The sequence below is a fragment of the Ictalurus punctatus genome, chromosome 17 (genome assembly GCF_001660625.3).
Source record: "Ictalurus punctatus breed USDA103 chromosome 17, Coco_2.0, whole genome shotgun sequence".
Lineage (NCBI taxonomy): Eukaryota > Metazoa > Chordata > Actinopteri > Siluriformes > Ictaluridae > Ictalurus > Ictalurus punctatus.
This window is the reverse complement of record NC_030432.2, coordinates 15,947,129-15,964,576: the sequence shown is the minus strand read 5'-3', so window position 1 is coordinate 15,964,576 and position 17,448 is coordinate 15,947,129. Positions and strand designations below refer to the sequence as shown.

At 38.1% G+C, this 17,448-nt stretch overlaps 3 protein-coding genes across 3 annotated transcripts; 1 reads left to right on the top strand and 2 right to left on the bottom strand.

The window, feature by feature from the left end:
• Positions 1-337: 337 nt before the first annotated feature.
• Positions 338-2,370, bottom strand: si:ch211-261a10.5 (potassium channel subfamily K member 13). The gene is made up of 2 exons (XM_047161223.2): positions 2,220-2,370; positions 338-1,759 (listed from the first exon to the last, which is right to left on the bottom strand). The coding sequence occupies exons 1-2, from the start codon at positions 2,272-2,274 to the stop codon at positions 816-818; spliced, it is 999 nt and encodes a 332-aa protein (XP_047017179.1). The 5' UTR covers positions 2,275-2,370; the 3' UTR covers positions 338-815.
• Positions 2,371-4,496: 2,126 nt separating this feature from the next.
• Positions 4,497-14,130, top strand: slc37a4a (solute carrier family 37 member 4a). Its single transcript, XM_017491122.3, has 9 exons — positions 4,497-4,656; positions 7,070-7,360; positions 7,756-7,988; positions 9,649-9,892; positions 11,527-11,685; positions 11,891-11,976; positions 12,428-12,541; positions 12,842-12,980; positions 13,140-14,130. Exons 2-9 carry the CDS (start codon positions 7,213-7,215, stop codon positions 13,304-13,306), a joined length of 1,290 nt encoding a protein of 429 aa, XP_017346611.1. The 5' UTR covers positions 4,497-4,656; positions 7,070-7,212; the 3' UTR covers positions 13,307-14,130.
• On the bottom strand, positions 13,957-17,011 carry trappc4 (trafficking protein particle complex subunit 4). Its single transcript, NM_001200607.1, is given in 5 exon segments — positions 13,957-14,562; positions 14,668-14,794; positions 16,267-16,370; positions 16,492-16,666; positions 16,835-17,011. Coding segments are annotated over 5 exon segments (660 nt in total). The 5' UTR covers positions 17,010-17,011; the 3' UTR covers positions 13,957-14,483.
• Between the last annotated feature and the right edge of the window lie 437 nt (positions 17,012-17,448).

Sequence of the window (17,448 nt, the reverse complement as noted above, 5' to 3'; positions counted from 1 at the left end):
TTTTATCTAATTTAATAAGTAATTTAAATGTCTTAGTAATAATAATAATAATAAAAACACATTGACAATATTTCCAATTACATTTTGTTTACTACATACCAAATGATGATATGACTTTAGTACTGTCATCTACTGTATAAAAGCAAAGAACTGCACTGACATCAATCTCTATTTACTAAGTAATTTACCATTTACAACTAACAAGTGTATTTCAAACATAATCAACAGATACCTAAATCAGCTGTGGAGTTCTATTGGGATAAATTTTATATGGACAGATTAGAAAACAAAATGGCACTTCATTCTAGATAATGAGAGACTCAAGAGAGACCAAAGATTAAATCAAAGCATTTTACTATTTTATTTATATACACAGAAACACTGTAAAACATCTTGAGACCCAAACTACGCTTTCTTCACAAGAAGATGGTCATGTTTATGTGAAAATATTTTATACAGAACATTATGGTCTAATTTGTAATCATAATTGTGTTATATGTTCATTAAATGTTTTTCTTTATTTTTTTGTGTGTACGCTCCTTCACACTGAAATTGTTTTAACTTGAAGTTATTGCCAAGTCCCTGAGAATCAAGTCCCTCTACTGGCTAGAAAGAGGATCATGAAGAAATGCAGAACAGAAGCTGAGCCAATGTATCTGTCCAAAATATACAATCTACTTTAGACTGGAAAAATTGATGACACAAAAAGTCTAATAGTCTTCTTCAGTCAAAACTATGAGCCCTGATGAGTTCACCATATGCTTCATGAAACTTGTTCTCATAGTTGAATGTCGTCTAAATTGAGTAGTAGCTGATTAGCTACTAAGGCTTGTCTCTTGCAGATAGTCATTTAACATGGCCATGCCACCCATCAGCTCAGGCAGACTATTATGTTGACAGCCCCTGGTCACATGAAGTGAATTTTCTGTCATGTTATCCTTTGACACCTTGTGCTCACAGATAACATTTTTGTCTGTGCCATGCATCTCACTCTGGCACACAGTCTGTAATGTAGAACCCTCACATCTGCATTTCCCTGTGTTGAGCTTAATCACATGGCAGCTCCAATGTTGGCTAGAACAGCTGGCGGTGATTTGAATCTGTGTCGAATAAGATTCTTCAACTTTAGGACACATGAAGCAAGACCAGCAGAGCTGATCAGGCTGGTGTTTGTTCAAACCAGTCCGTGAACAGCAATTCAAACACAGCACATTGCCCAGGATCCAGTTCAACATTGCTTTCATCATGATAGCAATGAGGTTCAAGAGAGAATAGGTACAGCAGACACCAAGAAAGAGGACCAACATGTTGAGGATCTGGTAAAACCAGCTTGTTTCATAGCGCTCTCGCTGCCCGCTCACCATGTCCCCAAAACCTATAGTGCTGAAGGTCACAAAGCAGAAGTACATCGACTCCAGGTAGCTCCAACCTTCCACAGCAGAGTAGAGTCCTGATGCAGCACATGTTACCAGAAAACAAACTGCCAACAAAATTAGTGCTACGTGGTAAACAGAAGGCTTCCATCCCTGCTGTCTACTTGCTGTGCCACTTAGTTGTGTGGTGAGATGAGAAGTAGCAGTTCTTTGCCTGCTGTTCCACAGTCTTTGCTCATGGCATCTACTCAGTACATATGCTATAAGTGTGACGACACGTTCCAGAAAGAGGTTGAACAAGAGAATGGCTGCTGCACATCCTATCAGCCCAAAGAAAATGAGGAAGATCTTCCCAACAGTGGTGGTTGGTGCTGTCAGTCCATATCCTATAAATGTTTGTGTGGAAAAAGATTTATATTTACATTTACATTTATATTGACTCCATGGGATTAAAATGCTAAATTATCATCCCTCCATTTTCCATACAGCTTATCCTAAACTTTTAAGGGCTGTATGGAACTGTACAATAAAGGGTTTCCCTAGCAGAAAGAGTTGGCTGTTTAGAAAGTACCCTACAAACAGAGCTGAGAACACTAATAGTAGATCATAAAGATTATATAACTACAGCACATAACGTTCTTTAAACAAAGAATCTAATAGCCCTGATTCACAGCCTTAGTAACAAGATGAAAGATAGCTTATCACGTAAGCTATGTTTATTTGAGGAGCCATTATAAATTAGTCAGACATTAATATAGTAAAGGAGGGTGATTAAATGGATTAACCATTGTTAAAGAAATTGTGATACCTCAAAATGGTCAGTTTAGTCGAAATATATACACTCACCAGTCAGTTTAATAGGAACCTGCTCATTTATGCAGTTATCCAATCGGCTAATCATGTGGCAGCAGCACAATGAATAAAATCATGCAGATACAGGTTAAGAGCTTCAGTTAATGTTCACATCAATGATTAAACATCAGGGGAAACAACATGAGGAAAAAGCATGATCTCTGTGACTTTAACCGTAGCATGGTTGTTAGTGCCAGGTACCATACTGTGTAAACTCTGCAGACTGTTGTGTGTGTGTGTGTGAAAATCCCAGGAGATCAGCAGTTTCTAAAATATTGAAATAAAAACCAGCCCAACAACCTATATTATAAACTTTTTAATATAACAATTTTATTTTCTAAGTAAAAATATTTTTTTTTTTCTATTTTAGTTAATTACACTGTAATTGTGTAAGTGTAACTCTCGCTGATGCGTAGATATGATAAAATACTTTTGGTAAGGACTAGTACAAAAAGAGAAAGAATACTCCTACTGCATTTTCATAGGGCACTGCTTTGTTTTCATAGGCTCCCATAAATAATATCAATGAATATATACATTGTACTATTACTTAATAAACTTACCGATGGTCGATATAACAGTTGCCACAAAGCAAAAGGCACCAGGAAAGTCCCAAAATGTTCTCTGGTCTTGCATCCAAACCCAAACATTATTGGCCTCCTCATAGTCCTTCAACAGCACATGTAGGTCCTCCAGGCTCATTCTGTGCTCCTGTGCAAAGTCAGTCAGTTTCTTATCCCATATCTTGTGTGCTTCAAGCTCTGATTGTCTCTCCAACGCAGAGAAGACGGCAGCCCCAAAAAACAAGTACAGGACTAGGATTAATCCCAGTAACACTATGCGGGCGTTGTCTATATTAACCCAAGGCCACCCGCAACAACAGGGGCTGCTGTCGCTGGTGGACTGTGGTGTGTGCACAATCATCGCACAATTATAAATCAATTACAAGATGAAAGATCAAAAGCTGTGGAAATGATATTTCCTGCACTGCCCTTAGTTCTATCCTCAAATAATGTGTCTGCATTAGATATTACTTGTGTCAGAAATATAGTGTGAATAACAGAAAGTCACAAAGCTACTACTCAGACGCAGCTGTGCAACTCTGTAAGGCAGCTGCACCTTACAGGTAAAGATACGTTGCTACTGTGCTTATGTACATAAATGACGTTTATTAGACGTACAAGCCCATAATTAACCTCAGCTATCCTTGGTTTATGAGGATTTTACAGTTATATTGCAGGTTACTATATTATGTTGAGGTTTGTCCAACCAAGGCTAGTAAACGAGTCTGGAAAGATGTTTCTCTACTCCACATTAACTCTGATTTGGTTAGAGATCATTTTAGAGATCACAAAAATATCAAAACCTTTCACAAATACATGCTTACAACGAACAAATGTACAGTGTCAAAGTGTTGTCATTAATTGATTAGGCTTACAGTATGTCCATTTTGCTATGGTGTGTATCTATCCAAAAACCTGATCAAAGTGTGGGAAACTTACAGTACATGCAATGTTTTTGACATTTTCTAACAGACTGACTGCATTTACCACAGTGTTAAACTGGCTCCTTATGTGCAGTAGAAATAGAGGTGTCAAAGTATAATTTTTACAGAAAACAATATTTTTCAGGAGTTGAATGTGAATGCAAATGCAATTTTAAATGACATAGCTACTGTTTTTTTTTTTACATGGAGAATTATTTCAATACGTGGAGCTTTTGTAATAATCCATTTGTTTCAACATACCAAAGTACTACACTAGTCTGTGAACAAATATATTTTTAAATCTTTCATAAAATTCCTGCTTATGGGACAAAAGTCCCCCAAAAGTAATTTATTTACATTGAATAAACCCATAGAGACTCAAGGCTGCATTAACCACTTTACTTGAGCAGTTTCTTGTGATAAATTGTTATATTGTGATTAATCACCTGGCTATGTTAAATATAAGTGTCTAAAAATGTTACCTGTTTCACCTTCCTTGGTAATTCTAGCTATTTAGTTAATGTTATGTAGCTAATCTGGTCGAATATACTGTAGCTGTAGCCCAATTGTACTTATTTTAATTTTACTTTCCGTTCTTCGGTATATTTAAGTGTATAATTTGTGGAATGTGTTGTGGCAATTCGTGACTGTATATCTATTAACAATTTTAATACTTTGTTACCATTCAAAACAGTGCTAACGCTTAGCATAACTGTAACACGAGTAGTTGCTCGCCAATGACGGCACCGAACTACATTACCCATAATGCATCAGCTCTTTATGAAACGAGAGCGCGACAACATTGTATCAGCTCGAGGAAGGTCTGGTCTGTCATTTGATTTTTAGGATCAGGTGTAAACACCACAAACATATATATATATATATTTATGAATTGTACGTGTCGTATCGCCGAGGACTTTTAGAGTTCAAAATGTCGACTTTGAGGTAAGTTTTACTTCACGGAAGTAAATTCGAATCCTGAACTATTGCAAAATTGTGAACTTCTTATTTTCTTGTATATTTAGCATTGAATGTATTATATTATATTATATTCATTGTAAGCAATTAATGTAATTTGAATGTCATAATAATTGATTACGTGCAACCATCGGTTGTCGCTGTCAAGCCTTTGCATATCAGGAATGGTGACTTTTCTGTGTTGCCACGTATAGTATGCTGCAGGATTGTTTTGTTGCTGTACGTGTAGGTTTTTAAATAATAATAATAAAATGGAGCTCTCTGTGGTTTCTCTAACATCATGCTTTCAGATTAGTGGTTGATTTTAATGAAGAAAGAATATTTCCCTTGCACTACCATTGAAGTTAAAATCCACCCTGAACAACTTGCCTATTAATCTTTGCTGAAAAATTCAAAACACTGGTAGGTCTACTGGTAGACCATGTTTGCCAGCTCATCAATTATTTCCCAGCCTTCTACTTACTCGACAAGTAATGACTAATTACCTGATTAATATACCTTCAACATTGTTGTAGCATTATGGTCTGGTCTGCACTTATATAGTGATTTTTAACCTTAGCATAGGTTCTACAAAGCTCCTTACACTGTTTCTCATTCACACACACACACTCCAATGGTAGCAGAACTACCATGCCTGCCACTAGTTCAGTGTCTTGACACAGTGACACTTGATTCAGTGACACTTGATTCAGTGACACTTGATTCAGTGACACTTCGGCATGTGGAGACATGTGGGCAGGAATTGAACTGCCAACCCTACAATTAGTGGACAACCCACTCTACTACCTGAGCCACAGCCACCCATTAGTAGTGGCTGTTCAGAAACTGTTTCCTTTCAACCAGCTGGCCAAGATGATCTCCCAGTTTATTCTGTGTTTTGACAACTGGTAACAGCTCAGAAAAAAAGCTGGCTGTCGCTGACAAAAATTTCACATCGTAATTGTAGTCCTTGGTCTTGAATAGAGCTTGTCCGTCTTAAAAAGCACAATGTGACAAGCTCACTGCTGATTTCGTACTATTGTGACCAAAGACAGCCGACACCAATGTTTCTGCCGGTATCAGAAATCGTTGATTAAATTTTTGAGATTTATTTCATGATTAAATTCTGAGTTGACTGTTTAAACTAAAACTGCATACATTGAAATGCTGTTCTATTTTCTCCTTGATTAACGATTAATGATGATGGCTGTTTCCTACATTACCCCCTATGCTGTTTGACTACCCACTGATAATGGTGCCAGTAGGAATTAATAAGGCTTGCTTCAACACTACCTCTTGAGAGTAATGCAGTAGCACTTTAGTCCTTTAGTTTCTCCAGCTCTCTCACCTCCTTGTCTGTACCCTCTGCTCAAACAGATAAGGCTCTAAATCTTCAACTTTCATGCTAACACCACCGTCAACACCATCGAGCTTGTCATCTTGTAGATTGCTAACTAGCTGAGCAATGTCTCTGCCATAACTCAGTTGCATCATACAGCTGCATTGCATTCTGGAAATTAGATTCCAGCACTTGCTGTCTCCACTAATTCTAATTAATATGACATTGAATGTCCCTGGAAAACGGTGAGCGGTAAAGGAGCTCTTGCTCTTTTGTTTTTAACTGTGAAATCTGACCATTATGCCTTAGGATCGTGATTGAAATGTTTCCTCTATTAAACTCCATTGTAACTGCACTAGCAATGTCCCCTTGCAGTGTCGGTGTGGCACCCAACCACTAACTTCTCACAGGAATAACAAAAACAGCAGCACCAGCTAGCAAAGTAGCACCAGAATCACTAAATACAGTATATATAATATCATATGAAATATTTAAATATAAATATATTTCAGTGTGGATTTATACTTTAGTTGACCTGAAACTTGAAAAGGACTGACATTTGCATTTGATTGGATAAGTGAGTGTGTACATAAGATCAATCATGTAAATGTCATCAGTAAAACAGAAGAATCAAGAGGACATGATAAGCTGATAAGCTCCGGCATTCAAACATTCAAACTGTGACCATTTAGAGAAGGAACATTCTCAAACTTTAAAGCCGACCAATTACCTGAATTGCTGATCTATTTCACGCCCCAGTGATCAGGCCTATCCCATAGCAAGACTGGACCCCAAAGTAAATCATTAAGCTCCTGAGCTGTAGCTTTATCATTAATAAGATCCCATGCTGAACTTTAGGCCTGCACCGATATTGGACAACATTTCAGTGCAGGTTGTGTAACGCTGGGAAAAGATATGTAGGAATAGTACATTCATGCTACATTTTGGTCTGATATAATTAAAGCAGTATTACAGCATACTGCACATCTGTCCTTCGAGTGAGACAGTATACCTTCAGGTTGACCTTTAATCTCTTTATTGATTACAACTTTTTCTCGTCAGCCTACCAGTTCTGCGGTGCTCAGTGGATCCTGATGCAAAGTTCATCTCTCTGTGCTGAACAACCTGAGCACTAACGTCTGTGTTTGGCTTGAACCGGTCCAGAAGACTCATTTGTAATCGTTGCTGGATAATTCAAAAGCACTATGGCGAAGTCTGGATATGGCTACTACAGAACTACTATTTTCCTTGCCATGTTTGTGGGCTATACATTGTACTGCTTCAACAGGAAGACGTTCTCCTTTGTAATGCCCTCTGTGATGCAAGAGATCAAGTTGGATAAAGATGACTTGGGTAGGAACACATCATTTTATTGAACTAGTTATTCTTACACTAATCTTGTATGCATCTTTAAGAGTTCTCAATTTGAGTACATCCACAACTATGTAGTGTACTAGAAATCTGTATCTAATAAATAAGCCCATTGTAAGTTTAGCGTGGGTTTGACTGTCCATTTTCCATCATGACAATCAATATCTGACCTTTAGTTTTGTTGTGGCTGTGTATGTTGCATGTCCAGAGCTTCTAATTATCTTAAAAGAAAAGTTGACATCAGTTAAGCCACGCTGAAATGAGAGATGACATCATTTTCTCATATCCTGTCTCACATTTTTCAGAGACGCACTCTGAAATATAATCACGCTTCACAGCAGCATAAAGAATTCTTGTTTTATCTTTGCATGTCACAGGTCTTATCACCAGCAGCCAGTCTCTGGCCTATGCTATCAGCAAGTTCATTAGTGGGGTGCTCTCCGATCAGATAAGTGCACGATGGCTTTTCTCTATTGGCCTCTTCATGGTTGGTGGCATCAACGTGCTGTTCTCACAGTCCTCCACTGTGGTCATGTTCTCTGGGCTCTGGTTCCTGAATGGACTTGGCCAGGGCTTTGGGTGGCCACCATGTGGAAAAGTGCTTCGTAAGGTAAGGACTTTAGGAAATAGATTATATTATTGATAAATTGCCCAAACAGTGCCATGGCTGCTTCAGGATGATCTCTGGATTTACTAACATAAATTATGATAATAGTATACACTTAGCTGGCGGTTTAGGTACAACTTGGTCATTTTATCAGGTACACCTACCATAGGTAGGTGCATCAGTAGAAATATTGGGGCCCTTGACAAGTTAAGGCATTGGGCTTACTGCTTTAGACAGTTTTTGTTCTTGAGAACAATTTTCATCCTATAGGTTTCCATTGGGACCCCTGTCTACTCTTGGCCCTTGGAACTATCCACACCACACACACCTTCGTGACATTATACATATAGTTAGAATTACTGACTGTAGCCCATCTTTTATTATACCCAGGGATGTAAGTGAATATAAGTACATTATTGTGAATGAACAGATAATGTGAGCTAATGTGTTCTAAACAGATACAAATACAGATACGACTAGAGGGTGCACTATTTGTTTGTTGTTATTATTTTTATGGTTATTTTGTCGATCATCAGTGGTTTGCTCCAGTAGCCTGACGTAAACAGTTCCTTAGTGACCATTGTTTTATACACACTGGCCTGAAATTCTATCAAATGTGCTTTTATCTAGAGAGCTGACGCTGACATTCATTGCACTTGTTTTTTTATCGTTATGAATGTTCACAATCATTATTAAGAGAAAATCTTAAACGTACAGGCATTATAATGAAATGCGGTTTAAAGTACCCCCATTTTGACTAGCATCGGCACTTTGTGCAGTGTGCCCAACAAACTTTTCTGATCTTTTTGAAATATAACAAATCCAAATACTAAAGTAAATCTTATTAAAAAAAATTTAAAAATTAGGTGGATGTTCTTACCTATGAAACAGTTTCCTGATTTGGGAATGGCGTTATTTTTGAAATACATAGTTCCCTTCAGTCATATTAGATAGAAAACTTGACAGAAAGGTCCACAGGGCTTCTGGTTCAGACCAATTATGAACTCTAGTGATGCACTTGAGGAATTGTAGGGGTTCAGGAGTTGGATAAATTGCAATTTGTTATGTTTTGTGATTGAAGAATGACTTCTTTTCCCTGCAGCTCTGGGGGTGTTTTCAGTGTTTTCCTATATTTCTGGGGCGCATAGTGCTAGGGTCCACATGCAAATAAAAATAAATAAATAAATAAATAAATAAATAAATTTCTGGTCTAGACCATGCCTCCTTCAGGTTTAAATCCAGATTCGGAGGTTTGGAGCACTGTACAGATACAGATAGTGGCATTGCATTACACCCTACTGTACACAACCTGTCAGTCCCCACTTTACTCTGCTGAGATATTCTGTATGTGGTGGACCATTTTTAGCACAGCAGAAACACTGACATGGTAGTGTGTGTCCCGTCTATAGCAACAAACTGTCAGTAAGAGTATCATGTACATATAAAATGCATGGTAGGTGAAAACTGATAGAATTACTAGTGATTGTAAGGTAAGTGAAAAGTTTAAAAAGTGTAAGGTTCACCTTGAAAAACTTGAGCTTTAGCAAATAGGTGGTGATTTGAAAGCTTTTCTTGTTCACTCTAACAAAAGCCACCCTGCTACTGACAACCATTCCTGAGTATGACTTTAAAGGATTTAATGAAAATGTTTTCATCTCTTCAGTGGTTTGAGCCATCTCAGTTTGGGACGTGGTGGGCAGTGTTGTCCTGCAGTATGAACCTGGCTGGTGGACTGGGGCCAATCATTGCCATGCTTCTGGCTGAGAGCTACAGCTGGAGGTTTACTCTGTCCATCTCTGGCCTGACTTGTGTGGTCATGTCAGTCTTCTGTCTACTGGTGATCCAGAACGAGCCTAAAGATGTTGGACTGCCCAATATAGAAGCTAGTGCAAAGAAAGGCAAAGCAGGTTTGAGCATGTTTGTCTGTTTCTATAACATACAATAAGCAGTTTTGAAACTGTGTTACTGTGCTTTGTTTGCAATAAGCATTGTTCCGGTTAACTGGTGTAGGGCATTTCTAAACTTTACAAGCTTTCAGCAGAAATCAATCGATAAGTGCAGCTTGCCACCAGAAAATGGCCATTTCCTGCTACTTGATCTCTGTAGATTGTATATTAGGACTTTGAAAGAAATAAATGAAGATGTGCTTCATGCATAAAAGATAGATTTTATAGGCTGTCTATTTTCTTTGTGGTTGTTTTCCATGAGAAAAATCCCTGATCTTGCACAGTTGAGAAATGGACTCTGAACCACTGTGTCCCTCATGCGAGGTAAACATGGGCAGCAGTGGAAACAGTGTAACAGATCAGAGTTAGGGCATTGGAGGTAACAGTAAATTATGCTCACTGAGAAACCGTAGCAAAGCAGACTTTGTTTCGCTCACCGTTTCAGCAGTTTAGATTAAACCTCACTTGGTTATTCCTCACCATGATCAGCTTGCTGGTGGTCCAGCGGCTAAGGAACCCGCACTCTCACCGCTGCGGCCCTGGTTCAATTCCCAAGCAAGGAACCAACCCACTGGGTTGCACTCAGTGCCAGTCCCAAGCCTGGATAAAATGGGAGGGTTGCATCAGAAAAGACAATCAAAATATGCGGCTCAAAATTTGCGGATGATCCACTGTGGCGACGCCTAACAGGAGCAGCCGGAAGACATTTAATGCTTTAAAGAATGATTCAGTCTTCTTCTCCTCCAAATCGGTATCATTCATACATAACCTGCTTAGGGAGTGCAGGTGGAAACTGTCTTATTTATACCCCTCTCATATCTAGTGTCAGGTGTTCCCTTTGTTATTGAGGTGTGTGGTGTTATTATGCCAAAATCTAAAGAGTTCTGTACGGCCTTCAGAAAAGCAGGTTGTGGATGCCTATGAGTCTGGCAGGCGATTTCAAAAGATCTCCAAATTATTTGAAATATATCTTTCCACTGTAAGGAAAATAGTCTACAAATTGCACAGCATTCAAACAACTGCAAATTTGTCCAGGACTGGCCATTCCAGAAATTCAGCCCAAGAGCAGACCACCTGATGCAAAAATAAGTCTTCAAGAACCCCCAAACAGAATAATGATCCTAAGCACACTACCAAATCCACCAAGGAATGGCTCAAAAAGAAGAAATGGAGGGTTCTGGAATGGCCTAGTCAAAGGCCGGATTTGAATCCCACTGAAATGTTGTAGGGGATTTGAAATGGGCAGTATATGCAAGAAACCCTCAAACATCTTGTAACTGAAAGAATATTGCATGGAAGAGTGGTCAAAAATTCCAGCAAGCCTGGTGGACAATTATGCAAAATGCCTACAAGAAGTTATTTCCACTAACCGGGGTAATACTAGCTTCTGAGGCCAAGGGTGTACTTACATTGTGTAAGGATTAGGGTTTTGTTCAAGTATATCAACTTTATTAACAGGCTATGATTCAAAGATTATCAAATGTTTGCCTGTCAAAATAGCCAAGTTTCCCTAGGGTGTACTTATTTTTTCACATGACATATATATAGACTGTCAATCATATTTTAAAAGTAAATCATATTTTGTCTCTTTCCAGGCTCCAGAAGGGATGACAGCACCTTGAGGGAGTTCCTTCTGTCTCCGTATCTCTGGTTACTGTCATTTGGCTACCTGGTAGTGTTTGGAGTCAAGACTGCTTGCACAGACTGGGGACAGCTCTTCCTCATCCAGGACAAGGGCCAGTCAGCATTAATGGGTACTGTGGATTGATTTATCAAGGCATTTACATTGCTAAAATATTAAGAGAAGCAGAGAGAAACAAGAGAAGTTAAGAGAAATTAAGAGAAGAGTGCAGAAGTCTTTCACAGAAACCCTTTAACTTCTGTATTTGCATGTAGAAATGAACCCTGACATTAAGGTTTCATAGCTTGAAGTGTGACATGAGTCTGTCTTTTTCACAGGCAGTTCTTACATGAGTGCCTTGGAGATTGGGGGGCTGGTGGGCAGTTTAGCTGCTGGATATCTGTCAGACAGGGCTGTGGCACAGGTGAGCTCACACTCTTAGGCTCTAAGAAATTATCATGTGAAATCATACACACACACACACACGCACACACACACACACACACACACATATATATATATATATATATATATATATATATATACACACACACATACACATACATATATATATACACACACACACACACACATATATATATATATATATTTGGACATTTTCACTTAGGGGTGTACTCACTTTTATTGCCAGCGGTTTAGACATTAATGGCTGTGTGTTGAGTTATTTTGAGGGGACAGCAAATTTACACAGTTACACAAGCTGTACACTCACTACTTTACATTGTAGCAAAGTGTCATTTCTTCAGTGTTGTCACATGAAAAGATATACTTAAATATTTACAAAAATGTGAGAGGTGTACTCACTTTTGTGAGATACTGTGTATGTAATATAATATTTTTTTTATCATCTCCAGCAAGGACTGCATGCATACGGTAACCCACGGCATGGTCTCCTGCTGTCAATGATGGCAGGAATATACGTCTCCATGTACCTCTTCCGAACCACTGTCACTCAGGAAAGTTCAAATGTAAGTTTAGGACTTTTTCAGTCATTTAAAACAAAATTTATTTGTAAAAATGTTTTTGAATGCAATACCCATGATGTTCTGAAGACAAATACATGATCATAAATGTGTTATGCTGCATTTATGGTGCCTTGTAAGTTATAATGAGGTCATGTCCAACCTGAGCATGTTTGACAATCGAAAAAATCGTGGAAGCCTCAAAAGTGTAAAAAGCACTTGCCTCATACCTTATGTAGTTTGAAATATGGAGTTTTTTTTATATTAAGTCAACATGAAACACTTCAGTAACATTTTACCACCCAGGTTTGGATTCTCTCTCTGGGTGCTGTTTTTGGCTTCTCTTGTTATGGACCAATTGCTCTATTTGGAGTCATTGCTAACGAGAGCGCTCCTTCCAACTACTGCGGAGCGTCACATGCTATTGTAGCCTTGATGGCAAATGGTAAGAGGTCTTGTAATGAAATCACTTATATTTAAATTAGCTTCCAGGGCCTAAATTCTGTTTTTATTAATGTCGTATATTAAATAGAGTGGTACTCAATGCATATTTTGCCAGAAACCTTTAAAGATGTGTCTTGGTGATGTTTGTTTTTCTTGCCAGTTGGAGGTTTTCTTTCTGGGTTGCCATTCAGCACTGTTGCAAAACACTATGGCTGGGATACAGCATTCTGGGTAGCAGAGGTAACCTGCGCCGTCACAACAGTTAGCTTTTTCCTCCTCCGTAACATCCAAACCAAGATGGGACGTGCTCTGAAGAAGACTGATTGATCAACAGTGTTACTGGAGCTTCATGAGTTTTTAACAACAAAGTGGTGTATCCAACACTTACAGTATGATTTCTTGTAAAAACAAACAAACAAACAAACACAACAACAAAGGTTGCCAGTATGTTCAGTGTAAAATTATTAGACAGGATTCTGTTGTACATGCAAAGAAATTTTTGTGCTAGTATTATAAAATCAAAAATTGTGTCATCCCAGGTAGTGAAGTTGCTCTAAAGATCCTTAAAATGGTTCTGGATTAGCCTTGAAACACTGTGGAGATTATTGTGTTATGCTTTGGGGAAACTTATTCTTAGCACCTGAAAGGAATAAATGTTCAGGAATAAATACATTTAAACACCATGTCAAAGTACATCTACACACAATTAACTTCAAAGTTACAAATTGTGGGCTTACAGTGGAAAACATATTCCTTTGAACATATTTTAAGGATGTGGAATTGGTGTGCTGTATAATTTGTAGATACTCTCCCTTTTTCTACTTTCAACCCATTTTTCATAATGAATATTTTCACAGATTTAATTATAAAATCAGTATTTTGATAAGTAACAAACATCACTGTGTGCAAGTTATTTTAAAGAAGTAATAATAAAAAAATGAATAATTCCAAGTGCCAAGTTAAAACCACTTCCAGCATTCTCATGACTAATGGGTCATTTATTTTGCATTCAAGGAGATAGAGGCTTAACAACTCCAACTGACATTGAGACAACTCAACACGGTTCTACCTCTTTATTGTTGCTATAATTTTATATGTGGTGTTATGGAAATATATTATATATATTAAATAAAGATGTTACAAACATCAGATTTTGAAGTCTGATTTCTAATCTTTCAATGGAATCCTTATTTATGGAGTCATGGTTAACTTGGAAGAGAAAGGGTTTGGACATATTGTACAGTATGGTGCTAGAAACACAAGGCTGTGGTTACCAGTATACAAGTACTTTGTTTCTGCCATTCCAACAAAATTTGATGAAGTCCATTTGCTCTAACTGCTCCCACTGGCTTAAACCATTAATACAGCTCCGATTTATCAATCATTTGGGTTCCATGCCGATTTAGTCCACATTTTTGAAAGATGGTTTGGATAATCCACACATCAGGAAACAATCCATATTATATACAGTTAGTTGGTTGCATCAAACATGTGGCATGTCTGCTCAGGAACCTGTCCCAAATGTACCAGCCTTTTCTGCTACTTCCAGAGCGCTCTTTAGATTTTGGTCAAAGAGTTCACATCTGAAATAAAATGGAACCATATTCATAAATATTGCTTTTGGGTGAATTTATAATGTTAATGTCTAAGAATAATTCACATACTGTATGTAACACTATAGCACCAACCTGATTGGCATCTCCAGAGAGTAGAAAGGATTCTTTAAGGCAAAGTCTGAATAGATTTCATAGATCTTTCTCAGGAGCGCGTCAACACCGGTCTGGCGAGGATCTGCTAGTATGATGAACTTGATCCCTGTGAAAGTTTGATTAAATCTAAATTATTAATAGTAGGTAAGCAATCACTCACTATAGCCAATCTGTTGCTATGCACAATTTGTCAGCACTTGTCTACTCCATCCGTCTGAAAAAAATTAAAACTCCACTGAACAGATATTACTAGGGTGGTTGATATATCTCAACATAGTAGTGACCCACTGATGTGCTAGCAGTGTATCAGAAGTTGTGTTGGTACTGGGTTGAGAAACAAATCATTAAAATGGAAACAGTCCATTAAACAAAAATACACATCCAGTACAGTTTCTGGTGTTAGAAATTGAAATTGATAAAGGGCTGGAGGATGATTTTTACATGAGCAGGTATATAACTGTACAAACAAATAAGGAGGCGAAACAATACAGGAATGTCTAATAAATCAGTCCCTCCAGGATTTTGGGATTGCAGAATTTAATGCAAAATCAAGCCAACTCTGCAATATTTGAAGGAGCTTGCAATTTTTCTAAATTACAGCAGATTTTCATGTGATGTCAGTACAACGTGTATTCAGTCAAGGCCCTTTTCGATTCACGTGTCGAACATGAGTACAGCTAAAAAGGACTCGTTTACCAACAAATATCACTGCGAAAGACATTTGCAAAACAATTTCGTGCAACTGCAATCTTGCCAACTCAAGTAGCTTTCCATAAATAAAAAAAAGCATTGAAGATGTATCGCAATTTTTTTTTTTAAAACTGCAGCAAAATCAAGCATTTTTGGCTGCAACAATCACAAAAACAAACAAAACAAAAACAAAAAAACTGCGAAATCCTATAAAGGCTGATAAATGGCCAATAAATACACAGTCTTCAAAAAGTTCAATAACACCGTTACACCTGATACACTTGGACGAGTGTCACACACACTACTATGCCACTACCAGGTCAGTCTCACTGCTTTATTCAGAATGATTCACACTGATATGGAGAAGCATTCTCTAAAGAGATGTTTATTTAACATTTATGGAAGGAGTCTCCAGTGTGAGCGCTTTCTAATTCAATAAAGAGTGGGAAAAAAGCAAGCGTGGTAAGGAAACGATGGTTTAAAGCGGCTAAAATGTAAGTGATAACAGGAACTACTTTGATTGCAGATATTCCACAACATTAAATGTAACTCTAAATGGTTAAAAAAATCATTAATAAAATTAAAATGTTAGGCAAATTTATGCAGTATAAAAGGAATAAAACACTTCAGGAGATGCATCAGGAGAAAATGATGAATTTTATAGTATGGCCCTCAACTTTTTTACGCAGGTCCGATCACACTACATGGTATTTATTGTCATATGACAGCACACTCCCATGTGTTTTATTACTTACTTATTTAATAAAGCATTTCTACATATTTCAACAAGAAGGGTTAGGTTTTCAAGGTCTATTCAAACACTTCACTGCCTCTTGCAGACCAACCACACTTTTATATATATGTATATATTGAGCACATCATGTTTACCTGTGAGAGTCTGGAAGCAGTGTAGTTTAAACACATCTGTCTCCAGCATTTCGATACCTGAGCTGCCGACCTCAGGAGACAGTTGTGAGCCAATGGCAAATAGTCTATAAAGGAGTGAGTGACAGGTTCAGTGTAATATGTAAAACTAAGACTTTGCAGTAACAGTTTATCATGTATCAAATAGATTATGCAAACACCGCTTGGATACTAATTATATACGCTTACGAGTGAAACATTGAAGCCAGCATGAGTTTCTCATTGGAAGTCAGCCGTGCTCGGCCAAACCGGATAGACACAGGATAGTTTGCTGGATCCTTCAGGTACTCCACTATTTCCTTTCCTTCTGCTGTGTATTTGCCATTCACATCCACTCCGTTAATAGAAAGCACAGCGTGACCAACTGCAGGAGCAATAAGGGGAAACATTTGCAGTAAATTAATGGAGAACATCACCAGATATCACTATAACACTACACGTATAATTTACAAGTGATGAATTACAAGTCAGTAATTAGCACATGGATATACAGCTCAGCTAGTTAGCTGGTTAGCAACTCATCACCGCCCACCTCGGATTCCGTCCCGCTGACCGAATGAAACCAACACCTTCTCGTCATGAATCTTGAGTACTATATCGAGAGGAAAGCTAAACGTTTTCTCTACTTCTGTTCGAGGGACGTAATTGTCATATTGGTAAATAAGTCCACCGGCCTTGTTGACAACATAAACACTGAATATCGCCATCTTGCTATTCAGAATGAACAGCTGATGCGGAAGCATATCACGTGACCACAGCATATCACGTGACCACAACGCAGGCACTGTATGAAAAGATGAAACACCTGATTCTTTCTTTCTTCTTCTTCTTCTTCTTCTTCTTCTTCTTCTTCTTCTTCTTCTTATTATTATTATTATTATTATTATATACGTTATATATCATATATATTATTATATACAGGGTCGCGGGGAACCTGGAGCCTATCCCAGGGGGCACTAGGAAAATTTGCACTAGGAGAAATCTTTGGAGGTAGTTAAATGTTCACGAGGGAGATGGTCTGTGGGAAAAAGCTGCTCTTGTGCCTGGATGTTCTGGTGCTCAGTACTCTGTGGTGCCAGCCAGAGGGCAGCAGTTCAAAGAGGTTGTGGACAGGGTGAGTGGAGTCCGTTTCCTCATTCTGGAAGG

Coding starts and splice junctions, on each gene's coding strand:
- si:ch211-261a10.5 (XM_047161223.2), bottom strand. CDS start 2,274: ATGATTAGCCGATTGGATAACTGCATAAATGAGCAGGTTCCTATTAAA. Junction 1,760..2,219: donor GGTTCCTATTAAACTGACTG/GTGAGTGTATAT, acceptor AAACATTTATAG/GATATGGACTGACAGCACCA.
- slc37a4a (XM_017491122.3), top strand. CDS start 7,213: ATGGCGAAGTCTGGATATGGCTACTACAGAACTACTATTTTCCTTGCC. Junction 7,989..9,648: donor GTGGAAAAGTGCTTCGTAAG/GTAAGGACTTTA, acceptor TCATCTCTTCAG/TGGTTTGAGCCATCTCAGTT. Junction 12,981..13,139: donor TGTAGCCTTGATGGCAAATG/GTAAGAGGTCTT, acceptor TTTTCTTGCCAG/TTGGAGGTTTTCTTTCTGGG.